The 26,400-nt window shown below is 54.6% G+C and overlaps 2 protein-coding genes across 2 annotated transcripts in view; one reads left to right on the top strand and one right to left on the bottom strand.

The window, feature by feature from the left end:
• Nucleotides 1-16,211, top strand: part of ADGRA2 (adhesion G protein-coupled receptor A2) — a 33,699-nt gene extending 17,488 nt beyond the window's left edge. The window contains 18 exon segments of the mRNA XM_032468513.1: nucleotides 4,546-4,617; nucleotides 4,892-4,963; nucleotides 5,105-5,176; nucleotides 5,485-5,648; nucleotides 6,072-6,285; nucleotides 6,761-6,925; nucleotides 7,512-7,710; nucleotides 8,211-8,360; nucleotides 8,472-8,633; nucleotides 9,345-9,569; nucleotides 9,762-9,978; nucleotides 10,537-10,745; nucleotides 11,384-11,511; nucleotides 11,778-11,901; nucleotides 12,353-12,498; nucleotides 13,022-13,111; nucleotides 13,298-13,859; nucleotides 13,861-16,211. Coding sequence (XP_032324404.1) covers nucleotides 4,546-4,617; nucleotides 4,892-4,963; nucleotides 5,105-5,176; nucleotides 5,485-5,648; nucleotides 6,072-6,285; nucleotides 6,761-6,925; nucleotides 7,512-7,710; nucleotides 8,211-8,360; nucleotides 8,472-8,633; nucleotides 9,345-9,569; nucleotides 9,762-9,978; nucleotides 10,537-10,745; nucleotides 11,384-11,511; nucleotides 11,778-11,901; nucleotides 12,353-12,498; nucleotides 13,022-13,111; nucleotides 13,298-13,859; nucleotides 13,861-14,568 — 3,679 coding nt within the window. The 3' untranslated portion in view covers nucleotides 14,569-16,211.
• On the bottom strand, nucleotides 15,930-20,623 carry BRF2 (BRF2 RNA polymerase III transcription initiation factor subunit). The gene is made up of 4 exons (XM_014558116.2): nucleotides 20,369-20,623; nucleotides 19,614-19,673; nucleotides 18,360-18,681; nucleotides 15,930-17,434 (listed from the first exon to the last, which is right to left on the bottom strand). Exons 1-4 carry the CDS (start codon nucleotides 20,520-20,522, stop codon nucleotides 16,705-16,707), a joined length of 1,266 nt encoding a protein of 421 aa, XP_014413602.1. The 5' UTR covers nucleotides 20,523-20,623; the 3' UTR covers nucleotides 15,930-16,704.
• Nucleotides 20,624-26,400: the final 5,777 nt, after the last annotated feature.

The raw sequence follows: 26,400 nt of genomic DNA, 5'->3' as shown, positions 1-26,400 counted from the left end.
ACACTCTTAACAGCTTTCTTGAGACATAATTTACATACCATAAAGTTCATGCGATTAAAGCATATGATCCCAGGACTTGGAGTATATTTACACAGTTGTGCAATCATCATCATCATCTAATTTTAGAACATTTTCATCATCCCCTAAAGCTTTGAATCATTAGCAATCACTCCCCATTCCTCCACCCCGTTTCCCAGTCCTAAACAACCACTACTCTATCTTGTCTCAATAGACTTGCCTATTCTGGACAGTTCATAGAAATGGGATCATACACTATATAATCTTTTGTAACTGGATTCTTTCATGGAGCGTTATATTTTCAAGGTTCATCCATATTATAGCAAGTATCAACACGTCACTGCTTATTATGGCCAAATAGTTTTCCATTGTACGAAGATACCGCATTTTGTTTATTCATTCCTTAGTTGATGGACATTTGGGGTGTCTCCACTTCTTGGCTTATGAATAATGCTGCTATGAACATTCCTGTATATGTTCTTGTGTGCATGTATGTTCACTTCTCTTGGATATATACGAGGAGTGGAATTACTCAGTCATACGGTCACTTTAACTGCCCAGCTGTTTTCCAAAGTGGCTGCACCATTTTACACTCCCACCAACAATGCATAAGGATTCCAATCTCTGTTTTTTTAATTCTAGCCACCTTAATAGATGTGCAGTGGAATCTCACTGTGGGTCAGATCTGCATTTCCCTAACAGCATTGAGCGCCTTCTCACGCATTAATTGGTCATTTGTATATCCTCTTTGAAGAAATGTCTATTCAAATCCTTTGCCCACTTTTTTTTCAGCTGGGTTATTTGCCTTTTTATTATTAAGTTACAAGCGTTCTTTATGTCTTCTGCATAGAAGCCCCTTATCCCCAGACATTTTCTCTCATCCCGTGGGCTGTCTTTCATTTTTTAATGATATCCTTTAAAGAGCAAAAGCTTTCACTTTTTATTAAGTCCAGCTTATCAATCTGCTCTTTTATTGCTTGGGCTCACACACTCACTCTTACATACTCAGCTTCCTGAGCTCTTCTCTTTCCCATGAAGGGCATAGGACAAGATTTGCTCCCAGGAACACCCCGCCCCCAGCTTCTGCCATAAGGTGTCCTTCTCCTCATGTGGACATAGACACAAGGAAAGGGGTGTGTCTGGGGTCTGGCCCGTCTAGGTTGGGCAAGGTGGGTAGAGAGGGAGGCTCCACCCATAGGCTGCACTGTCTCCAGCTTCCAAGACCAGGGCTCTGTGGAAGCTGACGGGGGGCGGGAGACTCCACATCACAGAAACATCTGTGTATGCTCGTGACCTTGCCCAAGAAATGAAGGGATCCGATTAGAAAGTCTAGAGCAGGGGTTCGTCACCTTGGTTCCACAAGCCCCTGAAATTGTTACCGGAAAAAGGGAAATAAGAATTACCTCAGTTCTTAGTCACCCGAAAAAAAAGAATTTCTAACAAGAGACAGAAAGCGTGATATAAGCGAAATTTTTATTAGTGAAGTAGAAAGACAGTAAAAGACAGTATACTCCCAAGACCTGGGAGCGGGCCAACCCAAGAGACGAAAAATGGCGCTTTGTTTTACCTATTTTTATATCCTGTTTCATGATTGATTGATTGATTGATTGACAACTCAGGTTCCCTGCGCTCTGGCCCGCCCATCCCCTTTTGGGCAGGTTCATTGGGTCAAATTATACCAGGTCCCCCTCCCCTGCGCAGCTGCAGCGCTTTGGTTTTAACTGGCTTCTTTTACCTGGCCCTCTTTTAGAGAAAGTAAAAATGTCTGGAGTCCCTGTCCCTGAATGCAGACACACTGCCGTTTTGTGGGTTGATCCTTTCCTCTTCCTCTCCCCCTGCCCAGTGCTCATTTCTATCTAGACTACCTAACAAAATCATGTGCACAATGTTGAGGGTAGTGCATTCTTCTGGGGCGGGAATCCACAGCCATCATCAGATTTTCAAAAGGATGTTCTCAGCCAAGAAGGGTGCAGAGCCACCAACCTATAGGCACCTTGCAGGTCCCCCCAGAATCTGAGCTCTATAGTAGCATTTCCTCCTACTGCCAGGGGAGCATGGCCCCAGAGCTGCATTCCCTGCCTCAGCTGCCCAGGGGCCAGACCCCAAACCCCATCAGGCTATCAGCTCAGCTCAGGGAGCCGCCCCTGGCCTGTGCCCCCTTGGGAGAGGACCCAGGACTGGTTGGTCAGGGCCAGCAGGCCAACTCTGAGGGTACTCTGTCCAAGGGCTGCTTTGGTCACCCTGGAAGCCACTCTGAGGGCATGAGGCCAGGGGTCAGAACCACTGACACTTGCTGGAAGCTCCCGTCTCAGAAGGCCCCAGCCTGGCCACAGGCTGCAGGAAACCCAGGGCAGGAAGGGGCTGGGCCCAAGCGGGCTGCCTTGCTCCCATCTGCAGAGCATCAGTGGGGCAGCCGGGTGGGGGTTCTGGAGGGGGGCTGGGGAGGAAATGAGAATAAACACAGTAAGCGGAGAGGGAAGGGGCGGGGGGCTGTGGCCTGGGCCCCTTGGCAGCCCATGAAGGGAAGTGACACAATGAGGAATGTGTTTCCCTCTGCCCGTCCCCCGCACGGGGTGGGAGGCAGAGCCCTGAGAATGGCCAGACCCCAACAGGGGCCGGGGGGCACAGGCTGGAGCAGCATTGGAGGACGGGGCTGTGAGGGCGGGGGTCTGGGCAGCAAGAAGGGGGGTGACCGGCAGGAAGGGCGCTTAGTCCGCTGTCTCCAGCCTCCACCCTGCATGAGCATTCTAGGGGCTGTGTTCTCGAATGTTCCCTGTCTGCACCCAGCACTGGCCGCCTCCCAGCACGCTGGCTGTGGAAGTCATCCCGCCTCCAGGAAGCCGGGCCCTTCTGGTGGCTTTCTCTTCTTTCTCAAGGGGGGACAGGGTTGTGGAGAGGGGGCTGAGGTATGAGGACCCATGGGCTGTGGCAGGGATCAGCAGGGGATCCATTTCATTTCTCTCTGTCTCTGTCTCTATGGTTCTGTTTCTGTCTCTCTCTGGGGGTGTTTACGTCCCCAGCTGGGACTGCCTGTGTGAAAACAGGCCCCCTGGTGGGACGGCACCTCCCCATCCTGGACACCCATTTCCTCTCCCCCAGCAGGGAGCCAACTCGGTTAACCCCCTCCTGCCCATAACCCAGAGGTGCCCCAGAGCTTTGACAGGCAGAGCCAAGAGCCCCTGCCTCAGTCTGGACTGGGGGTGGCAGGGCCTTGGAAAGCAGGTTGACCCCAGTGGCCAACCTAAGTTGCTTATTCTAGGAATCCCCTGTCCTTGCCCTCCTGGTCCTTGGGTGGGGCCGGGAGGATGTCAGAAAGCCAGGAGCAAGCTGGGAGGCTATAGCCCCCTGCCAGGTGCCAGGAGGGGAGGCTGGCAGGTAGTGAGGCCTCCTGGTAAGGTCTCTGTGGGCCTGTTCTGATTTGGGTAGGAAAGACCCAGGTGGCCCTTGGGTAGGTGGGCGAGTGGCTGGTCATCTAGGCACCTCTCCCTGTGGCTGTGCCCATGCAGAGGATGGAGTGCTGAGGCAGGCCAGGGGGCCAACCCTCACCTTGGGCCTCAGTGGTCCCAGAGGGCTAACGGGGTTGGTGGGGGGCTGGGGCCAGGGGGGCACTGGCCAGTCCCCTGTGGGCAGAAAGTGTCCCTTCAGCCCTGCCTCTACTGCCCCTGGGGGACGTGACAAAGGGGAGGTTGAGTTGGAGCCACTGGACCCTGGGACAGAAGTGACTGACGATTCACCTGCAGTCTGCGCCTCCTGGTGGGTGACCCTCGGCCCTGTGGAGCCCGGGGGAAGGGGAGGACCACCCTCTTCCGTCCAGTCTGTGACTTGCTGGAGCTGAGCCTGAGGTGACACTTCCCCTGTTCCCCTGTCGCCTTCTCTCCTCACTGTGGGTCCTAGGAGACCTGGGGGAATGCAGCAGGTGACCACAAACAAGCCTTCGCCCCTTTGGCCTCAGCTTCCTCATCTGAGGACTGAGGGGCCAGCCTGGGGATGAACTGCCCTGCCTGGAGTCAGAGACTTGGGTCAGCATCCATGTGGTCACCAAGCAGTCCTGTGACCTTTTCCTCACCTGCCAGACGGAGAGATCTGCAGGCTGGTGATGAAAGTACCTGTCCCTTTACCTTCATGTAGCAATTTACGAAAGACCGGAACACCCCTTGTCAATGACTCCCACAGCAGCCTTGAGAGACCGAGAAACTCAGGGCAGCTCAGAGGTAAAGCACGTGGGAACCGAGGCCTCCTCTGTTTCCACCGTGTTCCACCTCCTCATCCCACCCATCTCTTGGCCTCTGCATCCTCCCCGACGCGTGTGACCAGTACCCCTTACGGTAGCCAGGGAGGCTGAGGGGACCCATCTGAGGGGCTGGGTCCTTCACCAACCTCCCAGCCAGCACTGAGGAGAGCAGGGATCGAGAGGGAAACCAAGAACCCAGCACTTCTGGAGGCAGGGAGGCTGCCCACCCCCAGGGGAGCCATGTGGCCCCCCTGAGTGAGCAGGAGAAGTGAGAGGACCCCACTTGCCTCCCACAGGGACCTGAGGAACAACATCATCAGCACAGTGCAGCCCGGCGCCTTCCTGGGTCTGGGGGAGCTGAAGCGCTTGTGAGTGGCCTGTCCCACCCCCGCCCCCGGCCCTTCTCATCCCTGAGAAAGTCCCATGGGCCCACTGTCCCCCTTCTCGGCCTCCCTCACTGCCCCCTCCACAGCACATGGGCTGGGGACAGACCAGCAGACATTCAGAACCCCGGTCCCATCTCCTTTTTTCTCCACTCCCCACACAAGCCCCAGCACACTTTTTAAAATGTGTGTGTCCCTCACAAGTAGATCCGTGTGCTGCCACGTGGCCGACTTGCTGAGGTTGTGTGTGTCTCCCCAGAGATCTCTCCAACAACCGGATTGGCTGTCTCACTTCTGAGACCTTCCAAGGCCTCCCCCGGCTTCTCCGGCTGTGAGTGAGGGGCGGTGGAGGGGTGGGCAGAGGGAAGGCTCCCCGACACCCTCACGGGAGCCTGTGGTCTCTCCCCTCACCCCTCCCTCCTCGGGCCCAGAAGAGCCTGAGACCTCGTCTCCTGCTCCCTGCCCCCTGCAGAAACATATCTGGAAACATCTTCTCCAGCCTGCAACCTGGGGTCTTTGATGAACTGCCAGCCCTTAACGTGGTGTGAGTATCCTTCCCCAGCCCCAGGACACAGGCCTTTGCTTCCTTCCTCTGCCCGGGAGGGAGACACATAAGCACCGTGACCATGTGGGCAGCCTCTGAGGAGGCAGTACCGACAATGGCTGCAGCTCCACCATGCGCACCTTCTCGTGCAGGGGTGGTGTGGAGGTGGTGTGTGTGTGTGTGTCTGCGCACAGACACACACACACACACACACACACAAACCTCTGCCCTCCCTGGGGCTCCATCCTCACCCCCATAAGCCCCCACTCCCTCTGCTTTACCCTGAGGCCCCTCCACCCGCTCTGCAGGGACTTCGGCACCGAGTTCCTGACGTGTGACTGCCACCTGCGCTGGCTGCTGCCCTGGGCCCGGAATCGCTCCCTGCAGCTGTCGGAGCGCACGCTCTGTGCCTACCCCAGCGCCCTACATGCCCAGGCCCTGCGCAGCCTCCAGGAGGCCCAGCTGCGATGCGGTGAGCAGAACCCCCACCGCAGGCCTCAGGTCCTAGGCTCCTTCCTGAAGGGCCATGCTGGCTCACGGCTCCCTGTGTCTGCAGAGTCGTGGTGCGGTGGTCTTGGTCTCCAGGGCATCCTCTCCCTCGGATCCCACTGGGGGCCAGTCCGCCATCAACTTTTCTGAACTTCCTTTGGGGCTGCTGTCTGTTTATGTTTTCATCTGGTCCCACCTCTTGGGGTGACAAGTGTGCTGTGAAAGGGGGCTCTTTTATTCGTCCACAGCCCGCCTGCTCTTCTCCCGTTCTCTTATCTCTGGAGACTCTCCTGCCCCCTTCTCATTCCCAGCCGGAGCAGGCTCCTGACAGAGGGGCCTGGCCCTGCCCCTACTGGGGCCCCCTGCCGGCACACTCGGGCCTCACTGCTGGTGTCCCCTCCCACAGAGGGGGCCCTGGAGCTGCACACACACCACCTCATCCCATCCCTCCGCCAAGTGGTGTTCCAGGGCGACCGGCTGCCCTTCCAGTGCTCTGCCAGCTACCTGGGCAACGACACCCACATCCGCTGGTACCACAACCGGGCCCCCGTGGAGGGTGACGAACAGGCAGGCATCCTCCTGGCAGCCAGCCTCATCCACGATTGCACCTTCATCACCAGGTACAGGCCCTGCGGCCCCTTCTCAGCCCACGGCACCCCTCACCCCCTGCCCCAAGGAGCTGGTTCCTGGAAAAATGTGTGCGTGTGTTTATGGGGACCCAGGACTAAGTCATAAACGGTCTGGAAAAAGGATCAAAATTAAATGCTTGATAGAAAAAAATGATTGCAAGGCCACGTCTTCAGTGCCTTTCCAATGCTAGAGCGGCTCTCACCTAGATCATGGGACCTGATCGCTCCAAAAGTCTTGCAAGAGGTATTATTTATCTTCCTGATAGAGATGGGGAAATTGAAGCTCAGAAAAACACTATCATAAGGCCAGTCAGACTTAAAGGGGTAGGTACTTCTATCCCTGGCTGGATTAAAGAAAAAGAGCCTGAAGCTGGTGCCCTGTGCACCTCAGGGCTGTGCCTGGGTGCTCCGGGAGGGCGGCGTGGGCGCTGGGAGCGCCTCCAGCCAGCCCTCCGCCCGCCCGCAGTGAGCTGACCCTGTCTCACATCGGCGTGTGGGCCTCAGGCGAATGGGAGTGCTCGGTGTCCACGGTCCAGGGAAACGCCAGCAAGAAGGTGGAGATTGTGGTGCTGGAGACCTCGGCCTCCTACTGCCCTGCTGAGCGCGTCGCCAATAACCGCGGGGACTTCAGGTTCGAGAACCCCCCTCACCCCCTTCTCCTGCCTCTGGGACCGCAGGTGACCCTTCTCCCTGACTGCTCTAAGGTGGAGAAAACACCTCCTTCTGTCACTCAACTCTAAGTCCCACTGTTGTATTTAGAGACCATATCTTTTTGTATAAAACCATCCTCCGAGATGTACTGTGCACAACAAAGGGTTTTTGTTTTTGTTTTTGTTTTTTGCTTCCTTACACGAATATTTTACAAAGTTTTCCCACTACGAATATCACATTTTAATATCCCAGTGGCCCCTTCAGTGAGGCAGGGCAGGTGATCTCCCCATCGTACAGCTGAGAATACTAAAGCCCAGAAAGGATAAGTGACTTGAACTCAGGACTCCAAGTCCAGCCCCTCCAACACCAGTGCCAGCCCTGTCTCAACAAACGCAGCCTTAGAAAGAAGGTGGAACTTGGGAAGCCCTTGATTGCCAGTCCGAAGACAGTCTTCTGGACCCCTCCCCCAGGTCCCAAGGGGTCTGGCCTCACAGTTCTAAGGGCAGGGGAGGGACCCTCGCCCTGAGGAGCCTGGGTAATCGGAAACTTCCCATCTCTGTCCCCAGGTGGCCTCGAACTCTGGCTGGCATCACAGCCTACCAGTCCTGCCTGCAGTACCCCTTCACCTCGGTGCCCCTGAGCGGGGGCGCCCCTGGTACCCGGGCCTCCCGCCGCTGTGACCGTGCTGGCCGCTGGGAGCCGGGGGACTACTCCCACTGTCTGTACACCAACGACATCACCCGTGTGCTCTACACCTTCGTGCTGGTGAGGCCGGGAGAGGAGGGGAGCTGGGGGCGTGGGGAATGGGAAGGAGAGAAGACTGCTGGGCCCACGGGGTCCGGGGAGGCCACCCTCGTGGCTGCTCCACCCTCCTCAGGATGTAGCCAGGGGTCAGGGGGCCGGCACATCATGTGGTGCTCCCTCCTCTAGCCCCTCTGCCAGGGGATTCAGAACTCCCAGGGCCACACTAGGGACATGTGAGCCCCTCTCAAGCATCTGTCCCCCAGCACAGCAAGGGCAGCCTTAAGGGGGAAAACAAGGACAGCGTGATGTCGTCCCATTGTCCTTAGGCCAGTGGCAAGAGCAGTGGGTGGCCTTGAGTCAAGGAGAGCTCGCTCCTTACATGCTCCTTACATCCCACCTGGACTAGACCCCACTCCGCGGCCCTGTCACCCTGAGCATTAGCACAGAGGAAGGGGCCCCCGGGGCCGTTCTAGGGTAAAAAGAGCAAGACTGGACGATGCCCTTTCTTCCCCACACCCTAGATGCCCATCAACGCTTCCAACGCGCTGACCCTGGCCCACCAGCTGCGAGTGTACACGGCCGAGGCTGCCAGCTTCTCTGACATGATGGATGTAGTATATGTGGCTCAGATGATCCAGAAGTTTCTGGGTTATGTCGACCAGATCAAAGAGGTGAGATTCAGTCCGGCCTGTGGAAACCCCCCGCCCCCCATCTGCTCAAGCCTCTGGCACCCTGGCCCTGGGTCCCAGCCCTCAGTGACTCCCTGTGCCCTCCCCGCCCAGCTGGTAGAGGTGATGGTGGACATGGCCAGCAACCTAATGCTGGTGGACGAGCACCTGCTGTGGCTGGCCCAGCGCGAGGACAAGGCCTGCAGCGGCATCGTGGGTGCCCTGGAGCGCATCGGGGGGGCTGCCCTGAGCCCCCACGCCCAGCACATCTCTGTGGTACTGTGGGTCAGCTGGGTGGACCCTCCTCAGGGGTCTGGCACAGGGAGGGACCTTAGAAGCAACTGGGACCAGCCCTCATTATCCGGGAGCAAGTCCTCCAAGTGTGCACCTGCTGTGCGCCCAGTGAGCAAGAACACTGAACACAGTTGTGCACAATCAAATCCCGAGTCATCAGGGGCAGTGCAAGGGAGAGGGAGGCCAGTGACACCAGTTATGCATGGCCTTACGGGTGGGCAGGGAATGCACAGGAGGAAGGGGAGGAGGAGGAGAGACAGGAGGAAGGCTTGGGAGCAGGGCAACAGTACCAGGAGGGAGTGAGGGGTGACGGAGACTTCTGTTCCCTGGGAAGAGGGGTATTTTCAATGGTGGGCCTGAGCAGAGCCGGGCATAGCATCTTCCGCACATGTGAGGTTGTGCTGGGCAGTTTGGGAGACACGAGGAGGTGGGACGTGGACCCTGCCCTCCGGCCCAGTTGGGGCAGAGCTAGGACAGGTTAAGAGGTGAGCCGGATACAAGGTGGGTGTGAGTGGGTAGGAGGACGGGACTGCAGAGTGGGAAGAAGGTGCTGTGGCCAGGCTTGGGGAGACCACCGCAGACTGCCTGGCTTGAGAGACAGAGAGGAAGCAAGGGGAGGGCGTCGGCCTGAGCAGATCTGTGGTCTCGGGCAAGAGAAGGCCGAGAGAGGGGTGACCAGGTCCCTGTCCCCAGAATTCGAGGAATGTGGCACTGGAGGCCTACCTCATCAAGCCGCACAGCTACGTGGGCCTGACGTGCACAGCCTTCCAGAGGAGGGAGGCAGGAGTGCTCGGCGCCCGGCCTGCAGGCTCCAGCCAGCATCCCTCGCCTGAGCCAGAGCCCCTGACTGACCAGCAGCTCCGCTTCCGCTGCACCACCGGGAGGCCCAATGTTTCTCTGTCGTCCTTCCATATCAAGGTGGGCACCGGGGCAGGGAGGCTGCTGATGCAGGCATCAGATGCAGGTGCCTAGGGGCGGGGGGGGGGGGGGCGGTGTGAGGGGAAGCAGGGCTCAGAAAGGGGGGCCAGGAGAGGTGGGAGGAGGGGCTGGAGGACACCAGTGCCCCAGGGGACCCCAGATGTCTCTGAGGAACTCCTGTGTCCCCCCCAGAACAGCGTGGCCCTGGCCTCCATTCAGCTGCCGCCCAGTCTGTTCTCATCCCTTCCGGCTGCCCTGGCCCCCCCAGCACCCCCAGACTGCACCCTGCAGCTGCTTGTCTTCCGAAACGGCCGCCTCTTCCGCAGCCATGGCAATGCTTCCCGCCCTGGAGCCGCCGGGCCTGGCAAGAGGCGTGGTGTGGCCACCCCGGTCATCTTTGCAGGAACCAGTAAGGGCTTGAAACCCCCGCTTACCCACCATCACACCGCCCGGGGTTCCCTCCCACTGTGTGCCCTGTGCCCCTGTCCTGCCCTTACCTCGCCTGCACTCTCGACACCCTGGTGGAGGCGATGAGGATGGTAGCCCCGCACCATTTTGAAGGATGATGTGGGGCAGAGACATCCTTTAAAGGAAGGTATTGGTGGAGAAAAGGCTCAGAAGACACTGGATTTCATATCCCAGATTTGCCAGATTTCAAAAGGGCTGTAGGCACAAATCCTCCACCACAAATCTTCCTCCGTCTTGTCCCCGACCGACCACAGCCCCAGAGTCCTCCCTTCCTGGGCATGTTGCCACCACTCCCTTGTCACTTAGGGTGGGCCACCTCCCGGCACTTTTGATTTTGACTCATCCTTGTGTCTCCCCAGTTAGGCAAGGACCTGGGGGGCAGGCCCGCATCTGGCATATATCTCCCAAGCCTAGAGCAGGCATCAGTGTTCAGTGCATGAGCCCGCCTCCTGCCTCCCGGGCCTGTGTGCCCCTGAGCGGACCCCTCCCTCCCCCACAGGTGGCTGTGGTGTGGGAAACCTGACAGAGCCGGTGGCCGTTTCCCTGAGGCACTGGGCTGAGGGCGCTGAGCCTGTGGCAGCTTGGTGGAGCCAGGAGGGGCCGGGGGGACCCGGAGGCTGGAGCTCTGAGGGCTGCCAGCTCCGCTCCAGCCAGCCCAACGTCAGCTCCCTGCACTGCCAGCACCTGGGCAATGTGGCTGTGCTCATGGTGAGTGTAGTGGGGGCCGGGGGCACTCTGATCACTGAGGCCACAGAGAAATGGGCCTCGGGGCAGTCAGGACTCACGGGGAAATAACCCTCTGGTCTTCCCCACACCTGTTCACCTTTCAGGAGACAGGGAGGTCCTGCCTCCACTCCCACATCCCGACATGGAGAGAGAGGGACCAGGAACCCCCCAGCCTGGTCTTCACAGCCTGTCCTCTCCGACACCCAGATGGTTAAAGTGAAAAAAAAAATCTGAGATCCTTTCTTCTTTCTAGTCCCCCTCCCCGCTCAGCCCTGTCCAGCTCCCTCACCCCCGGCACAGCTCACAGCCCGCCTCCCCAGATGCCGAGCGGGCATGCAGCTCTACCACAGAACCTTCCCCCTCCTTCCTCAACACTGATTTGTAGGCTGGGAACCTGAAAAGTCCCAGAAACGCAGGTCATTAACACTACTGAGACTGACTTTCCTTCCTAAGAGTAGATGTTGGGGTGCTTACATCTTTGCCGCCTGGATGGCCTGAGGCCCAAAGCTGACTGGGCTTGGGAAGAGGGAAACTGGCCTGGGGGACTGGCCAGGACTCCACGGGGCGGCCTCTCTACCCTGGGCTTCCTAATACTCATCTCCTCTCCCCTGCCCTCCCAGGAGCTGAGTGCCTTCCCCCGGGAGGTGGGGGGCCCAGGGGCAGGGCTGCACCCCGTCGTGTACCCCTGCACAGCCCTGCTGCTGCTCTGCCTCTTCTCCACCATCATCACCTACATCCTCAACCACAGGTGGGGGCTCCTGCAGGGAGGGAGGGTGCGGTGGGAAGGCCACGGGGGTCACTAAGTACTGGCAAGTGTTCCTTTCCTGGGCTCCTGCCTAGTCTTTTACTTGAAGGTTCTGGGGCTGGAAAACACAGGGGTTAAGGGGTCTGTCACATTCACACCCATGCACGTACATGGATATCTGCCTTTCCCCCTTTGGCTCTGCCAGTGACCCTGAGAACCTATGGGCCTGACTTGGGTGGCCCATTAATTAAAGACTGTTTCTGAGGCAGCTCCATCCAGGTGTCCCGGAAGGGCTGGCACATGCTGCTGAACCTGTGCTTCCACATGGCCATGACCTCCGCCGTCTTTGCTGGAGGCATCACACTCACCAACTACCAGATGGTCTGCCAGGCGGTAAGCAGGAGAGGGGCTGGGGTGGGGGCCCCAAGACTGATGGCAGCCCAGGCATACAGTAGGGAGGCACATGGGAAGAAAGGGGTGCTTGTGCTAAGAGGCTCCAGCTCCACTGTTCTGTGTCCAGCCCTGTGGGGAAGGTGGGCATGAGAGTAGGGGGCGGAAGGAAGCAGAGAAACTAGGAGACAGGACTTCAAAGTGGAGAGTGGGGGTTTGCAATGGAAGAGAGGTTGGGGACAAGCCAGGTAGCAATGGCAGGGTCGTGGAGAGTCCCCGGTGTGGGAGAGAAGCTGGGGCTGGAAGGAGAGAGGGTAACAGCAGGGACAGAACCTTGGGGAGGATCTGGGTGGAGCTGGGGGCTGGGCACGTGGGAGGTGTGGAAGGTCACTGCAGGGCTGAGGTTCTGGGATGGCCGGTCCGGTCCCCCAGCCTCAGTGCTTTGACTCCCCAGGTGGGCATCACCCTGCACTACTCTTCGCTGTCCACGCTGCTCTGGATGGGTGTGAAGGCCCGCGTCCTCCACAAGGAGCTCACGTGGAGGGCGCCCCCTCCACAGGAAGGGGACGCTGCGCCGCCTGCCCCCCGACCCATGCTCCGGTGTGTGCCTCCATCTGTCAGCCTTGTGGAGGGAAAAGGCTCCGGGTTGGGGGATACGACACCAAAATTGGTTCTCGCAGGGTGGATGCAGGGTGGGTCCAAGGTCCTGGGAGGTCACACTCCAAAGACAGAAGAGGCAAAGCCCTAGATGGTGCCAGGTTGCCCAACCCCTTGGAAGGGGAGCATCCTTGGGGTTTCAGGCCTGACGAGGCCAGGAGAGAAGTGACTCCAGAGAACATAAGCAGGGATCCTGAGAACCTGAGTGGCACGCCTGGTTTCTGCACCGCTTAGGATGACAGCAATTCTGGCCTCTATCCCTTAGAACAGTCTTGGCCAAGTCCCCTAGGGATCTACTGACCCTGCCCTGTAGGGGGCCTTGCATCTCTGACAAAAAGAAAAAAAAAAAAAAAGACATAATTTCTAGGGAAAAAAGAGGTGAGACAGAGACCCTAAGTTGAGGGCTCTGAGAACCCGTCCGCCCTCGATCCCCATCTCTTGACGCCCAAACCCCGTTCCTCTCCAGGTTCTATCTGATCGCCGGAGGGATCCCACTCATCATCTGTGGCATCACAGCTGCGGTCAACATCCACAACTACCGGGACCACGGCCCCTAGTGAGCGTGCTGCCTGCCCGCCCCACACCTACCAGCCCCGCCCTGCTGCCTCCTTCACCGGCAGGGGCAACTGCCTCCCCCCTCCCCAGCCACCCACCCCCAGCCCCTGCATGTTGACTAGTCTGCCTCCCCACCCACCCGGCCTCGGGGCCCCACCTCAGACAAGCTGTCCATGTCTCCCCTCAGCTGCTGGCTCGTGTGGCGTCCAAGCCTGGGAGCCTTCTACATCCCGGTGGCTTTGATTCTGCTCATCACCTGGATCTATTTCCTGTGCGCCGGGCTGCGCTTGCGGGGTCCACTGGCACAGAGCCCAAAGGGGGGCGCCAGCAGGGTCTCCCTGGAGCCAGGGGAAGAGCTGAGGGGTCCCACCAGGCTCAGGAGCAGCGGCCCCCTCCTGAGTGACTCAGGTTCTCTTCTCGCTGCTGGGAGTGCAGGGGCCATGACGCCCGGGCCTCCAGAGGATGCTGACGGCCTCTATTCCCCGGGAGTACAGCTGGGGGCGCTGGTGACCACGCATTTCCTGTACCTGGCCATGTGGGCCTGCGGGGCTCTTACCGTGTCCCAGCGCTGGCTGCCCCGGGTAGTGTGCAGCTGTTTGTATGGGGTGGCGGCCTCGGCCCTGGGCCTCTTCGTCTTCACCCACCACTGTGCCAGGCGCAGGGACGTCCGGGCGTCCTGGCGCACCTGCTGTCCCCCTGCCTCGGCCTCCCGCGCCTCCCCGCGAGCTGTGCCTGCCGCCCCCGAGGACTGGGTCCCCGGTGTTCGGAGAGGGGACCCCGTCCCTCAAGTCGTCCCCGAGCGCTAGCAGCGGCCACGTGCCGCCCCCGGGCCCCTGCAAGCTCACCAACCTGCAGCTGGCGCAGAGCCAGACGTGCGAGGCGGGGGCGGCGGCCCGCGGGGAGGGGGAGCCCGACTTCACGGGCTCCCGGGGGGGACTCGGCCCGCGCCACCCCAACAACGTGCACCACGGCCGCCGGGGCCACAAGGGCCGAGCCAAGGGGCACCGCGCGGGGGAAGCGGGCGGCAAGAACCGGCTCAAGGCGCTGCGCGGGGGCGCGGCCGGGGCGGCCGAGCTGCTGTCCAGCGAGAGCGGCAGCCTGCACAACAGCCCGTCCGACAGCTACCCGGGCAGCAGCCGCAACAGCCCGGGCGCCGGCCACCGGCTGGAGGGCGAGCCCATGCTCACGCCGTCGGAGGGCAGCGACACGAGCGCCGCGCCGCTCCCCGAGGCCGGCCGGCCGGGCCAGCGCCGCAGTGCCAGCCGCGACAACCTCAAGGGCGGCGGGGGTGGCGCGCTGGAGAAGGAGAGCAAGCGCCGCTCGTACCCGCTCAACACCGCCAGCCTGAACGGCGCCCCCAAGGGCGGCAAGTACGACGACATCACCTTGACGGGCGCGGAGGCTGCCGGGGGCGGCTGCATGAAGACAGGCCTCTGGAAAAGCGAGACCACAGTCTAGGATGGAGGCGGGCTGGCCACATGGGGGCCCTCAAAGACGTCTATCGGTACGTCCCCAGGTTTGAGGCAGGAGTGCCTTGCTGCGCCCGGGCTCACCAGCTTTAGTCCTGGACCCTGGGGAAAGGAGAGGCAGAGGCTGCCACTGCCGAGGGGCCATCCCTGCGGAGTAGCGACAGACAATCCCTGAACCTCAGGCAGGATACAGTTCCGTCCCAGCCCAGGCTAGTTTCGGCAGCACCTGCCGTCCAGGGGTGGGAGGGGAGGTCCTATCAGCCTGTGGAGTGACCAAGAGTGGAAGGGACAGCACAGGTCAGATGGATTCCTCCTAAGGTACTCCCCACACCTGTCCACACCGTCTCACTGGCCACCATCAGCCCTATCATGCAAACATAGATGATGGGAGCCTGAGAACACTTCTGTCCTCACTGCCCTCCTCTGAAGTCACCCATCTGTGCCCAGATCCAGTTTTTGGCTTACAAGGGAGCCAGCCAACTAGATGAGTCAGGCAACCAGGGCCAATGGGAGGGAACAAGGTGCTGCTTTTCAGATTAACAAGAGGAGAAGGTGGGGCAGGGTGAAAGGCGGCAGTGGGGGAATCAACTAGTTCCATGGAAGAGGGGCAGGTGGAAGGCTGCACAATTAGGACTAGACACCATTCCCACAGGACTGGCAAACCATACAGCAGGGCTCAGAGGTGGCCTTCAGGACAAAGCCAAGGCCTGACAACTAAGAAGCTGACTACCTGATGCCTGAGGATGATCTGAGGGAAGTCGAGAGAGCTAGTGCTTAGATCTGGGGCCAAAGCTAGTCATGCCTTAAACCCAGTTCTACAAACCATGCCCTTAAGAGGGGTTCCAGGGCTAGGCTGCGGCCCGGGAGGAGCACTTACTGTTCAGTTACAGAACTCGCATCCCACCAAGGGACCGAGGAAGAGCACGTCCCTCCCTCCCTCCCTCCATGAGGCCCCATGGGAGAGGCGTTCCAATCATTGGATCTCCAGCTCTATATTAAGGAGAAACTTCCAAAACATCAAACCAGCTTCCGGCCTTATAGAAGCCTGAGCCAAATCCCCGAGGCAGGGGTAGGGCCCCTGCAGCTCACCTGGGGCCTCCACCCTCACTACTTTTATTTAAACACCAGCACTCACATTTTGCCCCAACCTAAAAAGCCACCACCAGCCTTTGATCACAGGACCCAGCGAAAGCGGAGGGAACCTTGGGCCTTGTAAAGCCACAGGAGAACCAGGCCTGGTCCACACCCCCACCCAGGCTCCACGTCACCATAGCCTGACCACTAAGGCGCGAGAAGACGCAGGGGTTGGGAGAAAACCCACACGTGACGGGATGGATCCTGTTATTTATGCTTGCTGCACAGACAATATTAGAAAACAAAGCAAAAAGCGAAAAAAAAAAAAAAGCTTCGTATTATTCGTCCACATATGCTGGCTGCTGTTTCCATACCCTGCCGACGCCTTAGCACTGGAGAGCTTTTTGCAATACGCTGGGGAGAGGGGAGGGAGGGAGGGAGGAAAAGTGCCAAAGAAAACATGTTTTTAAAAGCTCGGGTTTTATACAATAGAATGTTTTCTAGCAGATGCCTCTTGTTTTAATATATTAAAATTTTGCAAAGCCCTTTGAGCCATGACCTTACTCCACCCACGGCCCTTTCATTATGTGGGAGAGGATCTCTTGACACCACACACATGAACTCACCAAAGCCTCTGATGGACGCAGGGCAGAGGGCTGCCCAGTTCTTGTCCTCTGAGGGCTGACACGTTGAGAATGCCAACTGCTCGGCCCCATCAGCCCTGCAGTAGTGTATCCAATTCGAACCAGGAGTAGGAGAGCGCCTGACAGTCTCCTAACAGTCCCAGAGGAAAGCCAGCCCACAGAATAGGAACACAGACAACCCACTTTCTGGGACCAGGGGATGGGACTCTCTCTGACCCAGCGTCCCTGCCTTCCTTCTGACTTCTACTCCAGCACCTGGGCTCCCAGTAACTGCAGAGCCTCTCTGGGGTCCTTTAAACAAGAACAGCAATACTTAAGGACTTGTATACACTGATTTCTCTAGACATGTTGGGCCTGTTATCAGGCTGCTATCAGAAGGGTGATGCGCCCATCACCCCGGATGTGCATCAGGGAGGGTTAGGAACACTCGTGGCAGCCTGCCTAGCAGCTTGGGCTCTCTGGAAGTCCCTGACTTCCTGAGGGGTACGCAAATACTGTTCGATTTCACTATCAGAAATGTTCTCATCTCCGGTGACTGTGGACACAGGCGGGGTGGGACAGATCCGCTTTGGGGGCTTCAACATGCAGGGTGGGAGGAGGAGAGCAGGGCTTGCTGGCCGCTTCCCCTCAGGCAAATCTAAGGAGCTACCCTCCACCGCCTCTGTTCCCTGTCCCTGCCCCTGGCCCCGGCCCTGTAGCTCCTTCTCCCCAATGTCTGTCCCTGCCGTTCCATCTCGAAAAGCCTTCCGGACCAATGTGTGGCGATGCTGGAGAAGGTCACCAATGTGCTTCACCACAGACCGTTTGTCAAGCTTCAGAACCTGCAACCAGGCCAGCTGCTCCGCCATCCGCAGCAGCACGGCCAGCAGCTCCTGCAGGCGGGAGGAAGCAGGGTAGGGCAGGTCCACGTTCGCCAATTTACAAAACCGGGCAAGGGAACACGTCAGCCGATCTGAAGGCTGCAGCGACTGCCAAGCCAGGAAAGTAGCGGCGGTGATGACAGGCAAGGGATGCCGCCCGGTCACCAGCCACGTCTCATCCGCCAGCTCCACCAACTGCAGCGTTCGAGACAGCATCTTCTCTTTGTCTTCCACGTACTTGGCTGGCACAGATGGGGAGGCTTGAAACAGTTTGAAGCTGCAATAAGCAAAATGAGGGTCTGGTCTCAATACCTATGGGGAACTGCTCTTCCAAGGTGAGGAAGATGGGCAAGCTAGTCTATTCTCCTGGGAACACTCAAGCTTGCTGGGCACAAGTTTATCCCGGTACCAAGGGAAGATAGGGTGAGTTTCCTGATGGAGAGGGGAAGGGCAGGAGGATGCAGAAGGGAGCTAACATTTGTTGACTGCCACCCCCCATCAGCCATTGTTCTGAATGCTTTACAAACGTTCTCCTCTCATCTACTCCACACTCCATTCTGTGCATTTATAGTTGAAAAACTTGCCCCTAGTCACCCAGCTAGAAAGTAACCAAGCTTCAAACCCCAGACTATTTGACACCAATAGCCTTTGTCTTCCACATACTTGGCTGGCACAGATGGCAGGGCTTGAAACAGTGTGAAGCTGAAATAAGCAAACTGAGGGTCTGGTCTCAATACCTATGGGGAACTGCTCTTCCAAATATTTGTCAGGCAAAAAGAAAAGAACACAGCTACTTACAAAAAAAAAAACAAACAAACAAACAAAAAAAAACCACTTCTAACTCCAGCTCTGTCATTTCTTAGCATCCCTTCAACACTAACTGCAGATGATCCTTCTGAGACAGGGTTGTATTCAGCCAAGTAGGCCGTGTACAATATGACAGGTGGAACGCAGGAGCCCTGTGCCAAGGCCAATACCTACATTCCTACATCATTAGGTTCCTGTGAGAGCAAAGGGATTTGAAAATTCTAGCATTCAGGAAATGTAAAATGGGATTAATCTGGTTAGTACTAGGCACCGGAGAAGAAGAGATTTTTCTCCCGCACCCTTGTAGATGAGCTTTGGTCCAAAGGAGATGGTCAGAGGTAAAAGGATTCAGGTCTAAACCCATCCCATCCCAGTGTCTCCCACTAGGCAGGTACCTGCTACAGTAGGTCTTCACCAGGTCTACCAAGCACAGAGACGGCACATCCAGTCCGAGGAGTTTCACTATCTGCATGTAGGTGCCAGAAAATACATCCAAATCTGCATAGAGCAGGGTGCAGATGGTTCCCATGGTCAGGGGCCAGTTACGCTGCCGGCAGGTAATTAAGACACAGCACCCCACCAACACCTCCTTCTTCTGCAGCCTGGCAGCTCGGATGCCAGAGTGCCGGTAGGCCTGTTGGTAGTAGGCAACTGCTGTGTCTTCAAATGTTGGTGGCAGCTGCAGAACTCGACAGAGGTCTCTCACTCGGCGGAGACCTAAGAAAACCCGCAGCAGGAGTGTGAGGGGTCCCAAAAGTACATTAAAAGGATCATACACCATGACCAAGTGGGATTTATCCCAGAGATACAAGGAGTTTTCAATATCCATCCATCAATCAATGTGACACACCATATTAACAGACTGAAGAAGAAAAGCCATATGATCGTCTCAGTTGATGCAGAAAAACCTTTTTATAAAACTTAACATCCATTTAAAATAAAAACTCTCCAGAAAGTGGGCACAGAGGGAACATACTTCAACACAATAAAAGGCCATATATGACAAACTCACAGCTAACATGGTGAAAAGCTGAAAGCATTTTCTTTGAGATCAGGAACAAGACAAGGATGCCCACTCTGCCCGTTTTTATTCAACATAGTTTTGGAAGTCTTAGCCACAGCATTCAGACAACAAAAAGAAATAAAAGGAATCTAAATTAAAAAGGAAAAAGTGAAACTGTCACTGTTTGCAGGTGACATGATACTACACAGAGAGAGCTGAAAGGAGCCACCATGCAGCTCCCAGCAATTTCTGCTAAACTTGCCTCAGATAGCAGATGCACAAATAATGGGCCTTTCTACAATAAAAGTGACACTTGGTGAGGTCATTCTAAAGGCATAAAGACATCTGTGCAAAGAAGTCACATTTCAGCGCCCATCTTTTGGAGGCTGGTTTGATTTGGGGCCGGGCCAAGCCAAAGTTTGATCTGGGCTCTTTGAGTCAATTTCACACATATCCTCAAGAAAATCTAAACCTTCTACTGATTTGCTACCTCTCTTAGAAACATCTCCATCCTTTATTTCTAATTACCATTCTCTTCTATGCTGCATCACACGGTAATGCTGAAAACAGGAAAGGCAAGCAGATGGGCTGGACCATCAGGAGGACTTTCTTTAAAGCCACTGTATCAGAAAAGGTTGATTCTTACCTCGTTGCTGGCTGCGACTAACTTGTTCGTTTTCCCCTGTGCTTCGGGAATAGGTTACTTCTGTAATATAGTGGACAAAAAATAGCTTGTTTAGATTTTATTCACCAAATCCCTGCCCTCCTGCCACACAAAACCCGAGGAGCAGAACCCAAATCATCAGGTAATCTGCTCCCTGTCTCACAAAAGGTGCCCATCTTTACACCTTAAAGTGTAAAGATGTCTATGACCACAAGCAGTACTAGAGACTGAGGAAGATCAGGACTCAGGAAAGCAGTTCCAAATGTTCTAAATTTCTACTTGTCCCTCCTGTACATCCAATACAGGCAATTTTCCTGCCTGCAGATTTTGAGGGCTGCGTTGGTCAGGGACTTGGAAAGCAAAGAAAAAACGATGCTTTTGCCAATCAGTGTTCAAAATTACTTCAGAGTAATAGTATTTCCTGTATTCACAAGGAACTGACCCACAGTCCTCCCATCATGTCCAGATTAAGTAAATTGAGTGGAACTTTGTTTCTCTCTTTGCTTTACTTATTCTAAGTTTATTAATACCTACTACATATACCAGATACGGTGCTAGGGAAACACGTGAACGGCAGTTCCTGACTTTCTGTAGCTCACTCGTTCACTTTCGACCGTTTTCTCCCATATTTAAGTGTGTACATGACAAGCAGAGGACAGGAGATAAGCAGAATCTAACGTCAATCCCTCCACCGCCCCAGGCTGTACCCAAGGCCCTGGAAAAGCCGGCACAGGTACCTCGGAGGTTGCCTTCGTCACTGAAGGTGGTCGTAAGGACTCCCTCGGTGACCACGCAGCCGCATTCGGAGCACACCAGCTGGCTCTGCGAATAGTGCGAGTCTTCCACGAGCTCAGTGGAGCCGCAGTCGGGGCAGCGGCCTCCGCCTGGCATCTCACAACCCGTCCAGAGCCGAGGAAGCTTCGAGGCAACCGCCTCTCACGTCAACAACAGCCACAGTGCAGAAACAGGAAGTAGGAGGGGAGCTTTCTAAGCTCTGCACCTTTCTCTTCCGGTCAGGGCGACGGCATTACCATAGGTAGTTCCCTCCGCGCCTGCGGCGGCGCGCCACTTCCGGTCCCGTTCTCCTTCGGACTCGGGTAGAAACGTGAGCTAAGCGATGAGGTTCCTGGCCTGGACTGCGTCTTCAGGACGCAACCTGTAATTAGTTCCAAGTGGGCCAGACAAAGGGTTGCATGTGGGTGCGGTTACCACCTACGTGTACTCGCATAACGGAGAAGAAATTATGGCCGTTCACAAACGTCTCTCCTTTCGAAAGCTCTAAGAGAATCGCAGATTCTCCGCTTCTCTTTCGTAACGAATGTTTACTTTTGCCATAGTACAAAATTTGTGTCTAAAAGGGAGAATAGCGTAGTGAGAGAGCAGGAAATTGTGTTCTTTACACAGCAGCTTCCCCTCGAGCAAATTGTTTGCTGTCTTTGCACTCCATTTTTCTCCGCTGTAGAATGAGAGCATTATAAGATAAAATGGGGGGTGGGGGGTGGCGGGAGAACAAGGATGTTGAGTTAAAATCCAGAGTGGCAACCTCAAATGCTTTCAGAAGCGAGGCAAGGAATGTCTAAAGGAGTTGGTGAGAAAGACTATACGGCAGTCAGGCCTTTGACAAACTGAAGATTCAAGCAGATTTGAATGTTTTTGAAACATTGAGCTTTAAGATGCTAGAAGATCCTAGCTTCAAAGTTCCTAGCATGGTATAGTTCAAAGAAGCTTGAGCAAAAATGTGCCCTAGCAATGTTTTTTTTTACAATGAGAAACCAAGCTTACAAATTAGAGATTTTTGTATGTCATGTTTGAACACAAATTAAAAGTCACTAAAGAGAGTGTGTTTTTTCATAAATAAATCCTAATAGCACTCATTAAGAATAAAGATTTTAACACTTGAAAGTTTTAGAATCGGTTCTGTCTGGAAAAAAAAAAAAGAAAGAAAGTTGAGTTAAATGACAAAGACAACCAGAGGTCAGTCCCTTCTGACTCCAAGAAAATAGATGGGAGTCATCATAGCAAGTGCTGAAGGTATGTGGAGAATTTCTGTTTCTCAGGCTGATAATGGAGAATATCAGGAGGGCCTTGAAATTATCAGATTTTAGAAGCTGTTGTGGGCTCAATTTCAACCTTGCTTTGGGAGTTGGGGTAGAGGGTGAGATCAGGACTTCCCACTGAGAACAGAAAACGACTGGACAGCTCCCATGCAGACTGAATTCAGGGACAAGAGTGTCTTGTCAACCCCTTAACAAATAGAGATACTCCCTTGAGGAATTAAATACAGGTTACAGCTGCCTTCCTTAGAAGACCAATAAATTATGTGCCCTGGAGCTGAAATTTTTTCAAAATAAAAATCACGCTTATTAGTCTGAAGAGACAAGGCAACACAATGACCATGTACCCAGTGAGTTCTCAAACAGGATTTGAGCTTCAAACATAAAGCATTCTGATCAGACAGAGCTATAGCTTCTTTTGAAAGAGCTACAGTTAGCCATCAGGTACAGAGGACTCTCTATGCCTTAAGAGACTGTGAGTTCCCCGGACCATGGTACAGAACAAGAGCATCTCTGACAAAAAAAGATTGCATTTTGCCTATAATCCAAGCACCAGCCTTCTCTGCTGCAGGTGTCACTTTCCTCCAGTATAAATTGAGAAGGATATGCTGTGCCTTACAAGAATTGTCCATGCAGCCCCTCTGGGTCACAAGTCCCTCACCTCTTCTCACAGCTATTTCAAAGTCTCCCCTCCCTCCCTACTGCACAACAGAACTCTCTGCATCTTGGGCCTCAGTGAGTGGACAGGATTCCAGGTGTTAGTTGGCCAGTGAACACAAAGCAGCTAAACTTCTATTTGTTTCTTTTTACACACAAGCATCACATGGAACAGTTAATGGACTTTACTGAAAGGTTGAAGAACTTAATGTTATTATAGTATAAAGGAAAAATTTTTTTGTGAAATGGGAACTTTCATCAGGCTCTCCTCACAGGTCAAGTGGAAAGCATTAAAAACCAAATAAACCAAAAAAAAAAAAAAACCTTCAAAAGGTGTCAGTCCCTTCTTTTCCACACTCAGTCTCTCTCTTTGATAGCCACATCTAAGGATACCATCCCTTCCCCCAAGAGACTGTATTCTCAGAATGTGAGGACTACCCTCCTTTTTAGAGAAGTCCCATTCACGACCACAGGCTTTGATCAGACTGGAGGATCCACCCCTCCCCAAACCAAGGGAAGCAGTAATCCCCAACAGTCCATTCCCTGACATGCGAGTTGCTCCTTCCAGACCTATACCACGCGAGGGCTTCAGCACGATGGCCGTGGGTGGGACTTTGGCATTCCAAGTCCCCTCTCCTCTAGGCTTCCCTGCCAGTGTGAGGTATGGCTGAAGATTTATTTCTGGTTGTCCAGCAGATCAACACTGATACACACTTGCATGCTCACGTGTGTGCACACAGCTCTCGGGGACATCCACTAGTTTTAGACAGTGCGGTGGACATCCGCACTGGGAAGGGGAAAGATGTCCTTAGAAGCAGCATAATTAGCATTGGGCATAGTTCTTTATGTTTTCATATGGAACAGCATCAGACTCCTCTCATCCCCAATTTTGTGCAGATCTGGAAACTAACTATTTTTTTAAAGTGGGATTTTGTTACAGAGTTATCTACCCATACCTGAGCCTGGAAATTCTGCTTTTCCCAACACACACATAGCAAAATGGAAAAGCGGTTTTATGATCCTCTAATCCTAGGGGTAGACAGAAGGAATTCTCTTTTCCAGCCACAACTATGTAACTATGTGATGAAGTAAGACAGCCTTGCCCTCAGACATAAACAGGCTGGGAGGTGGGCAGGACCCAGGCCAGAAGATGGCGCACTCTACTAAGACATGCCAAGTCTGGGGTTCATGTTCTCAGGAAGAAATGTATTTATTTAGGAAATTTATTTGCCTTCCTTCAGGAAATCGGAACAGATGCATCATCCTTAGTGCCTTTCCTGCTGCTATGAACTCTACTAAGGTTGCCATCATTCAACGACAGTGATTATCTGTTTAACAGACACTTCTTGCAACCCTGTCCCCTCCCCTCCCCCAGCCTGTGAAACTGGAACTGTGTTTCTCGTCTGTATCCCCGGAGTCCACATGGTACCTGGCACGCAGGCTGTTGGAATGCTGAGTGCCCGGGCTGGGCTGGATTAGAGCAGAAAGCTGCTGGCATCTGCTACGGTCCAGATGTGAAATCCGGATCATAAGGCCAGAGTTCTTTCTAGAGAGGAGACAGAGGAGGAGGGCACTGTGGGTGTGGCCTGAAAGAAGCCCTCGGCTAGATGAGTGTATTCTGATTAGTTGTTTGTCTGTCCGACTTCCCCTTTGTTACAAGTCTCTGTGGGGATGATCTGGCTTTGTCATCCCTGTGTCCCCGGAGCACCTCCTGTACCTGTTCAGCTCCCATGAGCACCTGGTGGGACTGTCAGAAGCAGCAGAGACACTAAATTCCTGAGGTAGGATCATTTCTAATCTGGAGAAGGTAACCAGGGGAAGTTGGGCTGCTGTCAGGGCCTCACCCCTGGGCTCCTTCAGGCTCAAATGACTTTAACCCAGTTACACTCTGAGCCCAGAGGACAGTATCCTGTTCACACTGGGCCTTGGAGACTTTCTGACTGGATTTCCTCCCAGTCTCCTCACCTCTTTGGTGGACACTGTTTCTTTTCCAGTACTTCCGGTGACATGGCCTCGGGACAGGACGTGGCCAGGACTTCCTAAACCCTGGTGGCAAAAGCCTTCCCTCTTTCACTTTCCCCTTTTGAGTTGTTTATTCTGTGACCCCGACAGACTTTCCCTCCTCTGGACTGAGGGTCAGTCACTGTGTTCAATTTCTTGACTCCTACGAACAAAGGCATCTGGGAACTCTGAGAGGGTGGTCGCAGGCCCCGAGCTGCACAGGCCTGGAGCATGAGCAGTCACCTCACCTGGCACTTCCCTCCCCGGGGAGCTGTGGCTCATCCGGCTGTGTCTTGACAGGGCATTGGGCCACGTGGGCTCCACTTTCCCTGCCTGCTCCAACCCTCCGGGATTCCAGGTCACTCAGAACGTGATCTCCTTGGCCCCCAAGATGATCCTAAACCAGGGGCTGGCGAACCTTTTCTGTAAAGGGCCAGGTGGCAAATATGTAGGCTTGGTGGATGATAAGGTCTTTGTCTCCATCACTCAAGTCAGCGCTTGCAACATGGAAATAGCTGTAGACACTTACTTAAAAGAGCATGGCTGTATTCCAATAAATTTGGTGGACACTAAAATTTGAATTTCATGTCATCTGTGTGTCATGAAATATTATTATTTTGATTTTTTTTCTTTAAAAAAAAGTTTTTTGCAGGGGGAGATAATTAAATGCATATTTTTAGGGTTTTTTTGATGAAGGTACTGGGGATTGAACCCAGGGCCTCATGCATGCTAAGCACACACTCTACCACTGAGCTATGTCCTCCCCACCATTTTGGTTTTTTTAATTGTTAACACATGTAAAAATCTCCACTATTCAGTGTGGTGGTGTTGACTGTTGTCATCATTCTGGCCATTCCAAGTCTAGACTTATTCAGCCCACATTTAAAAAAAAAAAGAAAAGGGGAAGTGCATCCTCGGCTTGAGGTCTTCATAACAAGAGAGAAGCCATAGCTTGCTGACAGCTGCTCTAGAACTCCAGGTGGGAGAGGTAAGGAGTGCAAATCCTTTCTTAACAACCTGCAGTGGGACCCCAAGCAAACTCAAGTTCTGATGCCTCTGGAGGTGGCATCATCTGCATGATGGAACTATTCTCTGTCTTGATGAGAATAGAAATCGTACTCAGCAGTGCTTAGCAAAAAGCAGAAACTCAATAAATGGGCCTTCTTTTTGTGGTCCAGGTTCAGCCTGAAGTGGGCAATTGACACGCAAGGACAGAAGCAGCTTTCTCTCAGCATCACCGTGGTGACTATTTCCAGGGCTCAGGATACAGGCGTCTGTGTAAACTAGTCAAACATCGAATGGTGAAGTGAGGACATTCTCCTTCAGGAGATTTGGTGGCTTTGGGATAGCTGGCCTCACACAGCTCAGCTAAGCCAGTTTTGAACTTGAATGTGAAACGTTTGCTCCTGTCTTCCCGGGAGGGGAAGAGGGCAGAGCCCAAAAGGTGATGCCAGCCCACAACAGAAGCCCAGCCCTGTCCACTTAGAGATGGGGCCCAAGGGCTAGAAGAGCACATGCTGCTGACGCTTCGGCCATGGTTAAAGACAGGTAACTGTCCCCTGTGAGTGACATTTTCCATGGGGAGGTGCGCAGGGTACCCCTCCAAAAACAAGGGAAATGAACCTTGGGAGGGAACACTGGGGGTCATTTATGTGAACTTTCTCTTAGAGTCTCTCCTTCCAGAAGGCTTTTTGTTTGAATCAAACCCGGAAGGCTGGGAGGGTTTTTGTTTGTTGTTTGACCTAATTTGTTTTAGTTAATTAAAAAAAATCATAATACAATTTTTAAAGGTACTGATCTGGGCAGTCCTGAACCCAGTGTGAATTCACATCATGCTCCAGAAGTGAAGACTTCACCCTCTGGGAGATCAGTGGGGCAGGGCTGGGGAGGTGGGTGGTAGCATGGAGGGGAGGGGATCAAGGAAGTGGCCTTGTTCATATGCTCAGCTGAAGGTGACCGCTGCCAAGGCAAAGGTGGCAGCTTTTAGCACTAGGGACAGGAAATTCAGATAATGTTCTTTGGGTAAATGCCATGGTCCCTCCAAAATACGGGAGTTT

This window comes from Camelus ferus, chromosome 26, assembly GCF_009834535.1.
Source record: "Camelus ferus isolate YT-003-E chromosome 26, BCGSAC_Cfer_1.0, whole genome shotgun sequence".
Lineage (NCBI taxonomy): Eukaryota > Metazoa > Chordata > Mammalia > Artiodactyla > Camelidae > Camelus > Camelus ferus.
This window is presented reverse-complemented; position numbering and strand designations above follow the sequence as displayed.

Bases quoted from the DNA above. Each gene is read 5' to 3' on its own strand.
- BRF2 (XM_014558116.2), bottom strand. From the start codon at position 20,522: ATGCCAGGCGGAGGCCGCTGCCCCGACTGCGGCTCCACTGAGCTCGTG. The intron at 18,682-19,613 runs GTAAGAATCAAC...GGGTTTTCTTAG, and splicing joins TAGTCGCAGCCAGCAACGAG to GTCTCCGCCGAGTGAGAGAC. The intron at 17,435-18,359 runs GTACCTGCCTAG...TGCTTATTGCAG, and splicing joins GTGAAGACCTACTGTAGCAG to CTTCAAACTGTTTCAAGCCT.